The 17,840-nt window shown below is 42.7% G+C and overlaps 2 protein-coding genes across 3 annotated transcripts in view; one reads left to right on the top strand and one right to left on the bottom strand.

The window, feature by feature from the left end:
- The window catches only part of srpk3 (SRSF protein kinase 3), a 22,259-nt gene extending 17,588 nt beyond the window's left edge, over positions 1–4,671 (top strand). Inside the window, exons 12-17 of the mRNA XM_030424150.1 lie at positions 374–676; positions 1,070–1,167; positions 1,266–1,373; positions 2,040–2,109; positions 2,186–2,278; positions 3,730–4,671. Of these exons, the coding sequence (XP_030280010.1) occupies positions 374–676; positions 1,070–1,167; positions 1,266–1,373; positions 2,040–2,109; positions 2,186–2,278; positions 3,730–3,914 (857 nt within the window). The 3' untranslated portion in view covers positions 3,915–4,671. The remainder of the gene's footprint in view (positions 1–373; positions 677–1,069; positions 1,168–1,265; positions 1,374–2,039; positions 2,110–2,185; positions 2,279–3,729) is intronic.
- A 315-nt stretch (positions 4,672–4,986) lies between these two features.
- Positions 4,987–14,821, bottom strand: tsr2 (TSR2 ribosome maturation factor). 2 transcript variants are annotated; one of them, XM_030423231.1, is made up of 5 exons: positions 14,671–14,821; positions 8,261–8,351; positions 7,970–8,061; positions 7,688–7,846; positions 4,987–5,254 (listed from the first exon to the last, which is right to left on the bottom strand). In XM_030423231.1, exons 1-5 carry the CDS (start codon positions 14,746–14,748, stop codon positions 5,150–5,152), a joined length of 525 nt encoding a protein of 174 aa, XP_030279091.1. In that variant the 5' UTR covers positions 14,749–14,821; the 3' UTR covers positions 4,987–5,149. The 2 variants fall into 2 exon arrangements, with proteins under 2 accessions (XP_030279091.1, XP_030279092.1); XM_030423232.1 differs by lacking the exon at positions 14,671–14,821 and adding an exon at positions 12,919–13,036 and having other exon boundaries at positions 8,248–8,351.
- Positions 14,822–17,840: the final 3,019 nt, after the last annotated feature.

Genomic DNA, 17,840 nt, shown 5'->3' with positions numbered 1-17,840 from the left:
ATCCCAAGATGCTTTGCGTGCCCGAAAAAGAAGAAAGAAAGAGAGAAAATGGCGACATCACGTGGCGTAGATCGTCACTTTTGCGGGCCTGGGCAGCAGAAATGGTGACGTAAGACTAAAACATTTGGTGACGCAACCAGGAAATGCTCCAAAGGCTAGACCGTCACATTTAACAACGGCTGACGAGGTTAACAAGGTCTCTCTGAAGGACTCGCCTTCACAGACCACAAAGGCCGAGTCCTTCAGAGGATGCACACCCTGAACTGAGACTCAGCAACAGACACACACAGCCATGATGAAACAAGTCAGTGTTCATCAGCTTTGTAGTTTAATTGTATACATTATGTTTAAATTATAAACTGTACGATGACAGATTGTGTGTGTGTGTGTGTGTGTGTGTGCGTGCGCATGTGCAGTGTACTAAAATTAACTTTATTTAAACTCCTCCTGCTCTCAGGCCCTCCGGTCGTCAACGGCAACACTTCCCGCTGCACAGCTAACAGCAAAGCGAGCCCAGAGTCCACCGGCTCCTGGTTGGAGGACAGGTGTAATGGCCACGCCCCGGGTCGCTTCTCCAGCCCTGCCTCCGGCCTATCAGGATTTTCCAGCTCTGTGATGTCAGCAACATCTGAGTCAGCACTTTCTACCCAGTCGGGATATTCGAGTGGACGAGATGGTGTGTGTGTGTGTGTGTGTGTGTGTGTGTGTGTGTGTGGCATTCAGTCTTGTCTGCTGCTAGATATTAATTAAAATTGGACTCGGTAGTCAATCTTTGAAAAGTAACTGAGTAGATTACATGTATTGCCGATTTATGAGTAAAATTACTGACTTGAAAAAATACTCAGAAGTATCAGTACCAGCTGAGTAGAATAAATGCCTTTATTGTCACTGTACACATATACCATGAGATTAAAAGTAGAAGATGTTATTAGTTTCTTCCACGCATGTTTTTAAGTGTATTGACATAAAAATACCGACAGCTGGACGTGACATCATCATGTGACATCATCATGTGACATCATCGTGTGACATCATCGTGTTCATGTGTTCCGTCCTGTTGGTGTTTCAGTGTTCAGCGCTTCAGACTTCGTCCTCAGTCCTCTCGATCCGCTCAACGCACACAAACTCAGAGTGAAGATTGCTGATCTGGGAAATGCATGCTGGGTGGTGAGACTGCTTCATCATCTCCTCCTCTTCCTCCTCTATTTGTCAGTACGAACAGACCAATCAGACGGCTCCCCTCTCTGTTTCTGTCTTTTGTCCAGCACAAACACTTCACTGAGGACATTCAGACCAGACAGTACAGAGCTCTGGAGGTTCTGATTGGAGCAGAGTATGGACCGCCTGCTGACATCTGGAGCACGGCCTGCATGGTACTGGCACGCACACACACACACACACACACGCACACACACACACACACACACGACCATCTTCAACTTGTCAACTCTCAGTTGCTTGAAGTGACGCATCTTTGCCGTGCGAGCGACTGACAGGTAACGAGTTGAAGACGCAATGCTTCCCACAGCACCTCGTCGCGCACCTAAGCAGTGACCAGGTGCTTCACCTTGGCGTGTTTTCCCTTCGCCTCGTCTCATTTTTGTCTGCCACATCATAGTGTTGTCACTTTGCCACATCTTCGTCCGTCTTGTCTTCACTCGTCATGTCGGTCACAAGGTGAAGAAGACAGACAGACAGACAGACAGACAGATGCGGTACAATACAATCAGAAATACAAAAATACAATAAAGAGCTAAGGGCAAATATTGATATTAAAAACAGTACAATACACAATATGCAAACACTATATACAATAAGATGCTTAGCAGTTCCAAGAATAATATTAAATAATATTAAATACTCAGCAAAATGGAACTTAACCCCTAACCCGGCAGACCAGTTACAAAGAGTTGAGCTAATGAAGAGGCGAGGTTGTCTTCACCCCGTATCGCTTGACGTACTGATGTTTTGATCGGTTGACTGACTGACTTACCGTTGATGTATTGGCTTCTGATCGATCTAATCATTTTTTGTTTCAGGCGTTTGAGTTGGCGACAGGAGATTACCTGTTTGAACCTCATTCAGGAGAAGATTACACCAGAGATGAAGGTACTGCACATTATACACACACTACTGCAGTATGTTAGTACTACACTACTTCAATGTATATTTTTACTCTGTTCAGATCACATTGCTCACATCATCGAGCTGCTCGGTCCAATTCCTCTGCCCTTCGCTCTGTCTGGCAGGTACTCCAGAGAGTACTTCAACAGGAGAGGTAAGACAGTGTTATGTAAATAAACTCAGGACTCTCTAAAAACTACAATACCCATGAGCCTCAGGTGTGTGGCAAGCTGAAGCTAAATAATGTGAAGCTCTGCGTTTGTCAGTGAAGTGGAAGTTAACTTCTCTCACCATGTTTGTGTCAGTGCCAGCGACGTGGCCTACAAATTTAACCTCCCATTTTTTCACACCAAACTTGATTCACGATTTTTTTTCACTTCAAATGACAAAGACATTATTAAAAGCACTGATTATTTTAATGCTTTTGTTGTAAACAGGCAGCTTCAAACTCACTTGAAAAGAATGTCCCTTTTTGATAAAATGCTTTTGTAAACATACATTTAAAGTCCGTGTAAAGCAGCAATAAATGTGTGTTATGAGTTTGTCACACCACAGAAACGTGTGTCATTGACCGCTGAGCCAAATTTGAAAGATTTCTTTCTGCTGTGAAACGCTGGGGGCGTGTCAGTTAGAGGCGCTGGAGCCACGCCCACACAGGGAGGAGCCTCCTCCGTGTTCTGTACAATGACGTAACCTACAGTAACAATGGAAGCTAACAGCATCATCAGAGGACCCAGTCGGACCTGTTTGAACCATCAGAGCCAGAAACTGACTCTGAGTCAGACACTGATAGTGCTCAGCCTCGTTCCTCACAGTCCATGTTTTACATTACACACAAACGTAAAACCCCAGTCTACATAGAATTCCTTGTCATAGCTATATTGGTGCACATAAAATATTACCTGTAGATTATCATTGTGCTGTCAGATGGACTCCGCTCAGGGAATGAGGCCAAATCATGTCGTGATTAAATGCAATAATATTTGCTAACATTACATGACAGCATGCAAGATGTAAAATCACTTTCAGGATTTGCACCTTCAGCAAAATGCATTTAATTGCCCAAATGTACAATATTTATGACATACATAAGCACACACTTACACTCTCTGGCGGGCACATAATGCCGGATGCCGAAATCACGGCCGCGTTACGATTTCTGACCCGCCCATTAAATCCTGAACACAGAATTGTTGAAACAGTTTGTGAGCATGGCTCCAAAATTAAATTCTAAATAGTTGAATGGCTTTTTACATGTTTTAAGGAAAAACATTTATGACCTATTTAATGTGTTTAGAAGAAAATGGCTGAATTTGCTTTACACGGACTTTAATGTAATGTCAGATCGCTTGCCATTATAAAAACAGATCAGTTTCCATATTGGTATTGAAAAAGGGGGGCGGAGCCTACTATGAACTGCAGGGGCCAATGGGGAGTGGCGGCAGTGCAAGTTAAAGGGAAAATCGATTTTCCTTTTTTTAAATTGTCCTAAACCACAATCTCAAATTAATTGATTTTACCGGTTTATCGGCTGGCCCTAGTTTGAGTCAACACATGTTCTGTTTGATTCTAATGATTCAGCTCACCTGTGTGTACCTGTCTCAGGTGAGCTGCGTCACATCTCCAGTCTGAAGCCGTGGGGTCTGTTCGAGGTCCTTCTGGAGAAATACGAGTGGCCGCTGGATCAGGCGGCTCAGTTCAGTGACTTCTTGTTGACCATGTTGGAGCTTCAGCCTGAACGCAGAGCGACGGCCGCGCAGTGTCTGCAGCACGCATGGCTTCACACATAAACACACACTGATACACACAAAGTGGTTGAGGAGTGTTAGAAGTGTCTCATTATGTCAGTGTTGAGTTCATGTGTAGTAGGAAATGATCACCTCGACTGTCTGTGCAGGTCCCTCAACTGATCGACTGTTTGTGTGTTTCAGAAGCTTTTGTGTAAAATACACGCAAGTCTATTTTTGTCAAACGAAACACTGTTCAGGTCGACAGCACGACAAACAGCTCCGAGCTCGTAACGTAGAAATCTAAACAAGCAGACGTTTGGATTGAGCCTCATTCACCGCCTTCCTGGTGACCTTTGACCTCCATCAGATCACATGATGTGTCTGTTTCTTTTAGTTGAACTTTAATTTCTGAATCGGTTTCTGTTTCCAACTGCTTATTTTCTTTGTACTCATTTCAGATTTTTCTCAATTTTACAGATTTTGTGTTTTTCTGATTCACTTCCTGCTTTCCCTCATTGGTTATGGATCAGACTCCTGAAACTCCCTGATGATGTTTTGATTTAGACGAGCACACTGTAGCCGACCCTCAACTGACACTGATCACAGTATTGATCTCTGTAGCTCAAAGTGAAAGTGAGTTGTCCTCAGATCACCTCTGATCTCTCACCTGTTTCTATGTTCATATAATAAATAGTGCCTTGAAAATGACCCCGACCCCTCCTGCCTGTCATAGTGACATCACCAGTGACATCACAAGTTTTTTTTCTACATGTAAAAAATATCTTCTTGTGTGAAAATAAAGATGAATGAAAACTCGTCTGAGACGTTACCTTTGACCTTTGACTCGAGGTCGGGAATCAAACCAGCAACTTGGGCAGAAGATGGGACCGGGCCTGCTGCTGTTGAGGCACTTGAACGTTGTTGTAATCAGTTATCCACAATTAAAGGAACAGTTCATCAAAAAGTAAGTTCAGGGTGCAGGACCTGATCTTTTCAAATCAGTTTCAGATCTCAGGAATTAAGAATTTTAAACTGTTCTTGACGCGTATAGAATGGACTCAACCTGCACCAATAACTGAACCATCCGTTAAACTGTCAGTGATTAATAACAGTGATCAGACAGGAACCACAGCAGCTTTGACACATTTAATATAAAAACAGACTCATCTCTAAAGATGGCGTCCTCTCTGCACTCAGATCACCACGACGACGGTAACAGTTCATTATCCAATAGAAACGTTGTTTACAGTCCCATGTTGAGGGTCAACAGTTAATTCTGCTCTCTGTGCTCTTTATCACTTCTTCTTCTGGACCACCGTCCAACCGTCCTCTTCTTCCTGACGAGGAGGACGAGGTTCTGTCCTGCTGACTGATGGACTGGACGACTCGCAGTCCATCGCCTGAACACAAACAAATCCGTTATTATGGTTTCATTCAAACACCTGCTGAAATAAACAGACACTGAACTGCTACCAAGACTACTCTTACTTAGTACCATTCCTACTCATCTGATTGGCTGTCTTCTCTACCCTTGATTGCACAGAACTCACAGCAGCTCTGGTTCTGATACAGTGGTAATTGAGCTGTAGTTTCCAGGTAAACACACAGACTTCTCTCATGAACTGCTGCTGTTCCTCTCAGGATCACTATCATCAAGAGGCAGTAGCCTCATTCACACTGCCGTTTGGATTAGGGCTGCACGATATATCGTTTGAGCATCACCATCGCGATGAACATGTGTGCAATAGTCACATCGCAGAGTCTGCGATGTAGGACGCAAATGAGTTCATCTAATTTCAAGGGTACCTGACACACTCTGTGCATGCAGTGATCCACCAATCACATTAGTTATTATCCAGTGTGCTGAAGCAGACCAGCCCCTGCACACGGAGTGAGTCGCTGGTAACAACATTGAAAAATGAGCAACGAACAAGAGAAAATCACGAAAACGAAGACTTGGTGCCAAAAATTTAAGCAACGTCAGTTATCTGGAATTATTTTGGCTACAAAAAGGATGATATTGTGTTCTGTGTCAACAGTGCCTTGGATCTGTTACCACAACTCATTTGTTTGACCATTTACATCGGTACCACACAGCAAAGTCCTTCACAGGTCTTATTTTGAAAACCCGCCCGTACACGCATACTTAAAACTGCATCTGACCCATTTTCCTACAGTAGCACAAATTACATTTCATTTAAAATTTTGCTCCAACACTGATCCCGCTGCACGTATCGAGGGCGTGTCGGTTTGCTGGTCTGATAACTGCACGGGTCCTTCACTCAAATAAATACAGAGAAATGTCCCACAAAGCAACGATACAGAACCAAACAACAGTAACGTAGTAACTGTAACTGTCTTTGGCTACATATGAGGAAAAAATACTGCAGTTACACATGGAGAAGTGTCTGTCACCTGCAAAAAACCCTAACTCACCAAGTGTTTGTGTTGTTGTAGTTACCGTTGTCACGGTGACGGTCAGCCCTCCGTTAGGGCTGGGCGATTAATCGAATTTTGATTGCGATTTCGGCTTTGGCTTCTCACGATCATGAAAACACTGTAATCGAAGAAAAACTTAACGTGCCGCCGCGCGTCGTGTATGCAAATTACTGCGCTGTAAAAGCACAGTGAACGCACCTGTGTCGCCTGCAGCTGCAGCAGTGAGTGTGTTAATGTGGATCAATTGTGGAACGAGAGATTGACAACATGGCAGAAAAGCAGCCTGAGCCTTTAGTTGAAAAGAAAGGTAGGACAACTTCGGTCTTTGGAGACATTTTGGCTTCAAATCGTCGGACGTGGAGCAGAAGGAGACTGTTTGCAAAGTCTGTCACACCGTCGTGTCTGCACCCCAGGGCAACACCACACATTTATTTAACCATAAAGTGGTCTCTGACAAAGTACTGAAGGAGCAAAAGACCCAAAAAAGTGCAAGAGCATCAACTTCAGCCACCGCCACCGCAACACAGTCCTCCACTGACGACACTCTTTACAATGCCGCTCCATCTCCCACCGGCTCCCAGCGACAGCGAGAGATAACGGAGGCTGTGACATTCATGCTAGCTGAGGACATGTGTCCTATCAGTACAGTTAGCAACCCAGGCTTCAACACACTGGTCAACACTTTGGACAAGCGGCACGTGTTGCCATCACGCAAACATACAAATATTATTATCATTTACTTTTTTACTTGTTACTAATCTATCTGGTTGTTTTTCTAAAAGTTATTTTGAGTTTTGGTGGCTCAATAAATCCTTTTTTTGAAATCAGTGAATAATCGTGTTTATTAATCGTGATTTCAATATCATTCAAAATAATCGTGATTATTTTTAGCATAATCACCCAGCCCTACTCTCCGTCCCCGTGAGTAACAGAGTCAGACAGCGTCCAGTTTACTGATGACTATTATGTAATTAGTCATTTAGAGGGAAAAACGTTACTTTGTCACTTTCCATGTTTAGGATCTCAATCACTACACATTATAACAGCATCCATATGATTATAAACCGTCAGCAGGTTCATGTGTAAATTAATAGGATTAACAACATTAAAAACCTTGGAAAAAACACAGAGGTCATCATCATGACATGTACCATGGCCGGCACGCTGCAGCAATAATGCAGCATCTCTGTGTGAAACTCTACAGTCTGTGTTTAACAGAACGACAGGCCACCTGTCCAGGCTGCCCAGTCCCCCTACAGACCCAGAGACACTGCAGCTGACCACTGAAGAGGTTGGTGTGTTTACCAGGAAAGTAACAGTTCACAATCACTTTCAGCTCTGTCGACTGTTTGTTTACAAACATCAGGCACAAGAACACAAGACCTGAGACGTACCTGTGTTTCATCATCGCTGTCGTCATCAGACTGTGTGGCCGGAGCTGTGACCTTTGCCCTCTGACTCGTCTTCTGTGTCAGAGTGTTGATGGTATGTTTGAGCGGCTGCAGCGCCCCCTGCTGCCACTGACTGAACACCTGCAGCAGACTGACGGACACCTGCACAGGTACAGGAGGTAAACATGTGACATCATCATACACCTGCACAGGTACAGGAGGTAAACATGTGACATCATCATACACCTGCACAGGTACAGGAGGAGTAGGAGTGTGTGTGTGTACCTGAGGTAAACTCCCATCATCCACCACTGTGTCAAATTCTTGATCCATCAGCTGAGCGATGAAGTCCTCCACCTCATACTGCTGCAGGTCAGCTGATCTCACACACACACACACACACACACACACACACACACCATTAACATCAGAGTACTTCCTCTTAGCTGCATATTGTGTGTGTTACTTGCATTCTGCATATGTGCAAAGTCATTTCAAGGTAACGTAATTTACACACTGTGTAAATCTTCAAGGATATAATGTATTTATAGTTGACAGGTTACCATGGTTACCAACCGTTGTCATGGAAATACTGCTGGACCACATCAACCATCCAATCAGCTTTCTGCTGCCCGTACAATCCCCCAAAACCGTTGTCAACGGCGATCTGGGAAAAAGAAACAAAAAACAAGAAAACACACAGTGAGTTCAATTCAATGAGCTAACAGCTGATCAGTTGTCAGCTTCGACCAACAGAGATTATATAAAAAAAAACATGAGAGAAAATAATTTACACTAGGCTATTCTTTCTCTCACTTGGCCCTCAGGGCTTCCGTCCCTTCACCTTCTCTCACAGAGACAGGAACTGTCACATATCTGTACGTATCTGCACTGAAATTTAAGCCACACTCACGACCACACTGACAAAAGTATGAACAATATAATGAAAACTAGGTGATAATATCAAACATGCATATAAATATTTACCAAGTACTTGCATTTAGTATTCTAATTTAATAAGGTGGAGGAGGAGGAAGAGGAGACCATGGGGTGACAATAAAAAACCTCTGCACATGCTGACAAATCTTCTGCCCTCGTTGATGCCGTCTGTCAGTTGTTTGGTAATGAATGCTGTTTTGTTTCCTCCACACGAGAGAGTGTCAGGAACTATTATTTTGAAAAAAGTCAAAATTTCATCATTTTCAGGATCCATTAGACCTCTGTCTGAAGAGTTGTGTCGACCCACAATAAGCTTGCAAATTCACCGGCCGCAATGCTGACGCAGTGACTTCTTCAGCTGCAGGCGGCTCGACAACAACAACAACAACAACAACAACAACGACGACAACAACGACGACAACAACAACAACAACAACAACAACAACAACAACAACAACAACAACAGCAGCAGCAGCAGCAGCAGCAGCAGCAGCAGCAGCAGCAGCAGCAGCGTAGTACCAACAGACCTGAGCTGTCGTCACACCAGTCGACCATAAAATGAATCCCACAAACACTTTATAGTCTATGATCAACAATTTTAATGATGTTGTTTATGATGGTCCTAAAATCCTAAGACCTTTGTAAATGAAATGTAATGCGGCACTCAGAGACCTTATTTTTGACAACATTAAATTTAATACCTTTTCAATCCTTCTGATACCGTGCAGAACAACAAAGCCTTTTCTCCCATCAGATCAATAAAGTCACCTGTTTCTGATTCTAATTTCACTGTCAGCATCATTCAATACATAAAACATTTTTTTGGATCTGTGAAGTTTTTTGTTCCAGTGTGGCTGAAATTACACAAATCAGATCAACATGTAGAAAGTTTTCTTAACAGCATGTTCACGCAGTACAACGTTGATTCTGTCGCGTGCGTCTACATGGACGCCTTTAAGGATCGACCGATATGGATATTTTAGGGCCGATGCTGAAACCCTATTTTTTTTTGATCAGTCTTAACCGATGACCGATACGGACTGCCGATTTTCTTTAGCCGATATTTGGAGCCGATACTACTTTTTGCTCCCTCAATTTACATCATAAAAATTACACAATGATGAGAACAAATGTTAGGAGTCTCAATTTGAAAAATAAGTTACATTTATTGAAATTAAAACTGGTGAGGTAGAACAAGAACAAGTAAACAATATTTAACAAATATTACAAACTGGTGAGGTAGAACAAGAACAAGTAAACAATATTTAACAAATATTACAAACTGGTGAGGTAGAACAAGAACAAGTAAACAATATTTAACAAATATTACAAACTGGTGAGGTAGAACAAGAACAAGTAAACAATATTTAACAAATATTACAAACTGGTGAGGTAGAACAAGAACAAGTAAACAATATTTAACAAATATTACAAACTGGTGAGGTAGAACGAGCCTTTCCAGCAGTAGGCTCTGTGAAATGCTGCCACACTGGATTGGTTTTCTGCTCTGCCATTTCTTTAAAAAGAATAAACTAAAACACAGATCAGTGTCAATCTTGTGCAACCATCTTACATTTATATACCCACATTATGTGTGCATCATATGGACGGGTGCATATGGTTAACTGTGCACGGGTAAAAGGCTTCCACATCTACAACACAGACTTGATGATGCATTGCTTGCTGACATATTATAAGACAGATATAATCAGGTCATCACAAAATGTCTTTTGTCAACACATTTAAATAATTTAAGAAAACAATAAACAATAAAAAAAATAAGTAGCCGTTGAAATAAAGTGCTCGATTTGTAATCCAAGACTGCCATGGTTTAAATGTCTCTACACTAGTGCAGTGCCTGTAGGAAGCATGTATTCCTGTAGAAAAGTGGGAGGTTCAGTAGCTTTTTCATGGATGACCAAATGAGGCTGTTTGAAGGACGTCAGGGATATAACTGGCTGTTTTTGACTACTTTTGATTATACCATTATATTTCATCTTAAAAACTATTTACTGGTGTCATTATTTTCAGCACAACCTCACATGTGTGACTGTACAGTTATTTTTTCATTTTAAGGTACTATATTAACACTATGGACCTAAAATCACAAAAAAACAAAATCAGAGTAGGAAAAAGTCAGATTGTTTTACTGTGAAAACCACAAACAGTTTAATGAACCAATTGCATTAGTTATAATGCAAATATAAATTGTTGTTTGCTAAATTTGTGCATAAGTTTTTGAAATTTACAAAGTTATCTGTAACTATTTACATTTAAATGCAGGCAATGCCTCAGGCTCCTCAGCTGAATGAAGAGCTGCACTGCCTGCTCCACATTCAGCTTCTCCTCATTCTGACTCATTAAACAAAAAACTGACTCCACTACACACTCAACACACTACACCAAACACTACATAACACACTAACTATACACTCCTAACATGCTATATGTCACAAATCTCTCAACTCTCAAAACTCACTGTCTCTGTCGCTGTCTGCATCATCCGCCTAGGTCCCTCCCACAACTTCCTGTTCCTCAACAACCAAACTTGCTGCTTGGACACTTTCGTGACAAAAGCCCGTTTTTACCGTTTCTTCTGCACCAGAAACAAAGCAAACGTGACGGCAATGTTCGCGAAAAAGCGTGGCAGACATTATTTACCCTAGGTCCGGTTTTGGACGTACTGGTGCGTCTGGTCCGTCAACTCGGGAGGTGGGCCGTGTAGGTGGGATAGCGGCTAGCGGCTAGCGGCTAGCTACACACGAACATCCACAGATTCCGATCCCACTTTGTTGTCCGCGCGTCTCCGGATCTCCTCAGACCCGAACAGACTCGGTCCGGACTCGTTTAGTCTCATTAATCCACAGCAGTCAGTTTAGATGTACAGAACAGAACGGGACCGAACCGCCGGCAAAATCCCGGTCCAGCTGGCGCCGCTGCAGGTATAAATCCGCTTGTTTCTTAAATGTCATGGGCTGGAGCTCAGCAGTGATTGGCTCTAATGCGCACGTGACTGTGGTAGCTACGGTGGACAATGCTTGCGGAATTGGTAAAGCATTTATGAAATAATTTATTAACGGTATCATTGCAGTCCAAACAAATCCAACGTCGCACACCCTTAAACCACGCAGCAGCCATGTTGAAACTCTCAGGTCAGTCTGATCCTGATCCGCAGAGATATTTGAGGAACACACACACAGACAGACAGAGATTCCTTGCTTTTATAGAGAGATCAAATAAAATGAGCATGTCTTAGGCTACTCTGCCACCTAATATGCAAAGACAACACACTAGTAGGTCTAAACGAAAATGTAAAAGAAGCAGCCAGAATGGTAACCCCAGAACATAAATTAGCAGAGGAAAATAACGTGATGTCAGATACGCGTTAAGCAACAAACTGTACAAGTTTCGGTTCTAAATTGCCTCAACGTTAACAGGAATAAATATTCAACTAAGTATAAAACTGCTTCTCAGAGTTTTAAAAGCTCTCCTTTAGTCGGCGCAGCACTCTCATATATCGCTGTGATGTGTGTGTGTCCCACTGAGTGAGACGCACACACACACACACACACACACACACACACACAGACTTCTGTTTGGTAGCTGACGCTGACTGAAAAACGTAACCACCATTGAACTGGATTGCTAATGCTAACGTGTGCAAACGGCTCTTAACACTAGTAAGGCCATCACGGTGCACCTGTCTGGTACATGATAAACGTTAACAAGAATTAATATTCAACTACATATAAAACATATCTCTCATCATTAAAGCTCTTCCTGGGGGGGGGTTGTGCTATGATGTCACCACGATGGCAAGGGAACCCCGCCTCGCTCCAAACAGGGAGAGAGAAACACACACACACACGTCCAAACCTCCAGCCAGGTGGTCGCTAAATAAAACTGCTACAACACCACAGAACCACGGAACAACGTCTGCATTACTTAATCCTATGACCAGTGTTCCTTTCAGCTACTGTATGAATACATACAGCCACTAAGGGCGTCACGATTTCGATTTAAAATCGAAATTGTGACCTTAGAATCAAAAATTGAATCGATTCGAGGATTTGGAGAATCGTGACACCCCTAATGGCCACAATGGCAAACAGTTTTAGAGACGAGCATTCGGCATTCCTGTTTACCATTTGGACCCACAAACTTGCTTAGCTATAGTTTCAAGCAAAACACATATAGAGCATGCATTTGTCATTCGTGTTTCCACTTTCAAACTGCATGGCAATATTTCAGCTAAGTCAAATAGTTAAAAGATGCTTTGAAAGTTTAAAACTTACTGTTGTGTTGAAGAGCAGGCTTCCAGCACTCTCCTAGTGGGGGAGGGGCTACGCATGGTCTGCACGCGCACTGCAGCGTCTCCAGCAACACGGAGCTGCCTGTGGACGCCTGTCTGTAAATAATGACGGTTCGGCGAACGCAGCAGCCCGCATCACGTAAAAAATGCAAAAATCGGCCGATAATATCGGCCGGTCGATGTATCGGTCGATATTATCGGCCGATTTTGCTCTTACTTTTTATGCTACTACATACTTTCATTTAATACATATCAGAGATAACTATTGTAATTTCTACTCCGTTACATTAATCTGACATTTAAAGTTACTTGGAATATAAAGATTTTACACAATAGATAATATCAAGGTTTTAAAATAGAACAGATTAAAGCAGTCATTTCAAGCCATCTGTCTGCTTATTTTATCAAAGAGTTGATTTGATTATTAATAAAATAATGAGGCACCAGGTGGGTTTGATAACAATGTACAGAAATCTACAATTATTGTAGAAACTCACAACAGCTGAAGGTTTTAAGAAGTTCCACCTGATGGTTCCTGTTCACAGGACAGAGCTGCATGTCCCAGTGCCGTTCTGAGCTCATTACATCACCACAGGAACTTCATTTAATGACAACAAGTCACCTGTGTCATGTTCAGTTCCTCACGTTCAAACAGACCCAACTTCATCAACATCGGCTCAGAATTAAGTTACTTACACTCGATCTGAGCTGAAATCTGCATCTACACATGTTGACCGCCAATATGGCGTCCGCTCAGACATTAAACAGCGACCAGCGAGTGTCACCAAGCCTCTGTTGTGGGTTTTAATGTTATAATGTTAATACTGTAATAATATCAATATCATAACGTTAATATTATATGTGGAGGTGAAATGTGGCGGAGCTTCAACGTGGACACAAAGTGTGGCGGCGTTTGTGTCGACAAACATACGTAGACGCTGCATCGACTCGATGGAATGAATGTCGACGTCACGTTGGATGTGACAGGTCTGTCCGAGAAACAAATACAAGGAGGTGTTAAAACTGGGAGTTTGCTGAATAAAAAGCATTAACGATTACATTTAATTGATTTTAATTAGTCTTTTGATATTCAGTGATTTATATTCATTGAAATTCTAATAATGACATTCATTTGCAGACTTTGTCCATTTTTGGTCTCAAAATTAGATATTGCAATTGGCAGTGAAGCGATACACTCCATGACAGAAAATTATACTAAGATATATTGTATACACAAAAAAAAAAGAAAAGAAAACTTGCAGGAAGCTACTATTACACATATAAATGTGCTGACAGTGAGCTGTCTTCATGTCACAGCCTTCATTACCTCTGGACAGACATAAAAACGATTCATCAAAATCAGTTCAATGTAAACTTTAGTGCTTTTTATACAGTTTTCACCTCCACCTGTTTGCAGGGTTAACCTGCCACATCCAATATGGCGGACGCGCTAACGTACCGTGGCAACGGGCCATTAATGTGGCGTCTACGATTATCTGTGTATGGGGGTTTGGAGCTGGACCTTAGAGGATCCGGACCGGAGGCGTGTTCGACTTAGCACCGCGGTGACGTTAGCTTTAATCCGAAAATTCGACAGACGTTTACTCCCAGCGGGTGATAGCGTTAGCCTGTTAACGTTAGCCTATCAACATTAGCCTGTTAGCGTTAGCCTATCAACATTAGCCTTGTAGCATAATCCTGAGTCAGTGTGCTACCTGACTGTGAGTGTATTTACCTGTAGAACAGGCCAGGTGTGCAGAACCGCTCTGACTCCGTCCGTGAAGATCTCACGTGAAGCTGCGGACGCCGCCATGTTGGATTTTACAGACAGAAACAGTCGAGCCTGCTCAGACAGAACAAGTCGAGCCTGCTCAGACAGAACAAGTCGATCAACAAAGCTCACAATGAGCAGCTGTCACCTGACAAATAAACTGAGTGTTGATCAATATACACACATTTTCTGTAGTGTTCGTCACCTATTAGCAGGACACTGAGGTTTTGTTGAGCCAACTGACACAAAAAGGGTGGGAACTAACTAACCAGGTAACTATAGCAACAAGGTAAACGGGGTGATGTGACAGCCTGAGACACAGTGATAATTTGTTGGTTCAGATGGTTTAAAATACACGAATAACAATTAAAAGAAGCAGAAGTTAGAATCCGTTTTTGCTCTCACGTTTGTCACTGAAGTTAAAGCGATCATGTTTGTGGTCTGTGTGTACTTTCTGTTGTCTGCCTGCAGGGGGCAGAAGCTGACTGTTTAATCAGACTGCTGGATCCTTACAGTGATGTACAAGGAGACTGAGGCTGATCAATTGATCAAACTGACCTGAAATTGATTGTTACTGATCTTACAGTGATATAATAATCAATATATCATGGCTGTGGTTATTGAATAATCCCCCCCATCTCATCACGAAGTCTCCTGTTTGTAGCATTACTGGTTCAATAGCAGTTATTTGAAGAAAAAAAAAAAACTAACAAAAAACAATAAACTGATTTTAGTCATTGATTGATTTTTCAGTTCAGTTTTAAATGTGATCCATTTCAGTGGCAGTTCTAGTTCTAGTGGCAGGCCCAACAGGGCCCAGTGCCCCTGTAACTCTGAGTCCGGACCCCCCTGTGGCCCCCCCCGAATGAAGAGTCTGCATCAATAATAAAATGACAGATTTTTTGCAATGATTTTGTACTGAAGGGAAAAGTGGGAAAAAAAAGTGTCTCAGCAGTTTACTACCCAATTAAAAATGTTGTAAACACTGTTTTAAGTCTCATTTATCCGGCTCCATTCTGGCCCCCCTGTTAAAACTGGTCTAGAACCACCACTGATCCATATCCATCACGTCCTCCTCATATATATATAGTATATGTGTTGTATATGTGTTGTATTTATGTTGTATGTGTTGTATTTTATGGAAGCGAATCTGTACCATAATTCAAATTAAAATGCATTAACAGAAATGCTTTTTCATTTTCAGAATGTAGCTGCATTTTTTGACTCATAAATAAAATTAGTTCATTTTGTTACAAAAACAAAAATAAAACTGCTTTTTCGTTTTGAAGCCCGCGCCCCGCAAAAAAGGTCCAAAATTCAATTTGAATTCGCAATCCCAAGCGGCGCAGGAGAGTGACGTCAGCGGCCTCTCTTCTTCAGTGTTGCCAACATGGCGACTGTCTCGCTAGACGATTTTTCAGACCCTCCAAGAGACGTTATTTCGAAAAAGCGAAATTTGGCAAATTTAGCGACTTATTCAGATCATCGGGGGAAAGGCGAGAAATAGATTATATTGTAATTGACATGCTGCTCAGAGTCATCGCAGTCCACGGCTCCTCTGCAGCAGCGCCGGGGTCTCTCCTGTCCCCTCCCGCGCGGCTGCGCAGGCGACAGGCCGGTGTGTGGGGGCTGGCTGGGGCAGGCAGGAGCGTGGATCTGATGTCGGATAGCTGCTGTTTACTCTGTTTTGATCTGTTAATGTTAGGTGTCTTTAGCACAGGTGAGACCCAGAAGCGGACAGGAGGCTGTAGCTGGATGCATGGAGTGTTTACTGTAACACGGACAAAGTCAGAGTAGGAGGGGGTGTGCACGGGGAAGCCACGCTCCGGGGCGCCGGAGAGCTGGCAGTCCTGTCGGCACACAGGGGAGCGCCGGGCAGGGGGAGCTGGAGCGGGGTCTCGGCTCGGTCGCGGCACGGGAGGTCGTTGGAGGCAGAATAAAGCAGAGTTAGGGGGGAAACACTGGTAGAAGTTAATGCACAAAAGCTTTAGTCTAGGCAAAACTATGACTGAGCCAAATACCGCGTGTAGTACACGAAATCATCTGGCAACGGGGCGGCGCGAGGCTCCAGGCTATAAAGCGGCCGGTGATTGTGTGACCCGCTGCAGGTGCGTGGGTGTGGGAGAGAGAGAGACATTAGCTTATAGCACTTTGTAGAAGAAGCTTTATAAAGTTCACTCCATTGACTTGTATTAGTTCACGGGGCCGAGCTGCCACATCCAATATGGGGGCGACGTCGACGTACGGTCCAGCTGATACCTTCAGTTTATTACCGGGATACTGACTGTAAAGTACCGTGTGTGTTTCATGGGTCTGACTGTGAGTCTGCAGTCTGACCCACTAGTCCAGGCAAAGTAACTCATTTTGGAGCCAAAAATAGAACTAATTGTAATAGAATTTTTTGCAGCTTAGATAATTTCTATGAGGTGTCCAGAACAACATACTAAAAGTCCTAAGAAATCCTAGTTGAGGAAATATGTAAAATTCTCATCAATCTGACATGTGTGATAATAAGGCCAGGCCAGAATACACCCCAATGGGGCTATTTTTTTCCTTTGCTCCTATCAAAATGAAACTTTATACAATGAAAGTACCCATGAAACGTAACATTTTTTGTATTACAAGTTTCAGGGGGCCACCAGGGATTTTGGGCCCCATGAAAGAAATCTAATTGGGCCCTTATATAGGCCGGCAAAAAAAAAAAATTGATGCCGTGTTATATAAAACTATGCATTTTAATGATATTTTTGACTATCATTCCCATATTTGTGACAGGAACAACATGACAGTTACGTGGTTACTGCTCACTGTCTCCCTTGTAGTCCTGCATGCAGGTCTAATTTATCTCCACAACTGTAGACTCACAGGTGGTGGCACTGGATCTGGGGTGAATACAGAGCCGGCCAAAGCCTCCATGGGGCCCTAAGCAAAATTTGATTTTGGGGCCCTCTATTACTGCCAATAATAATGATTATTGTCATTATTATCATTACGAAGACACTTGTAAAACTAAATGTGAGAACTTTTTGTTGTAGTTAGATTGTAATCCACAGCGATTAATGCCATGGAAGCAGACACCAGATTTGCAAATTTACAGAAAAATCTTTCAATTAATATTTGGCAAAGTCAGCAAC

Source organism: Sparus aurata, chromosome 7 (genome assembly GCF_900880675.1).
Source record: "Sparus aurata chromosome 7, fSpaAur1.1, whole genome shotgun sequence".
Classification (NCBI taxonomy): domain Eukaryota; kingdom Metazoa; phylum Chordata; class Actinopteri; order Spariformes; family Sparidae; genus Sparus; species Sparus aurata.
The sequence above is the reverse complement of the archived record's forward strand: the minus strand, read 5'-3'. Positions and strand labels throughout refer to the sequence as shown.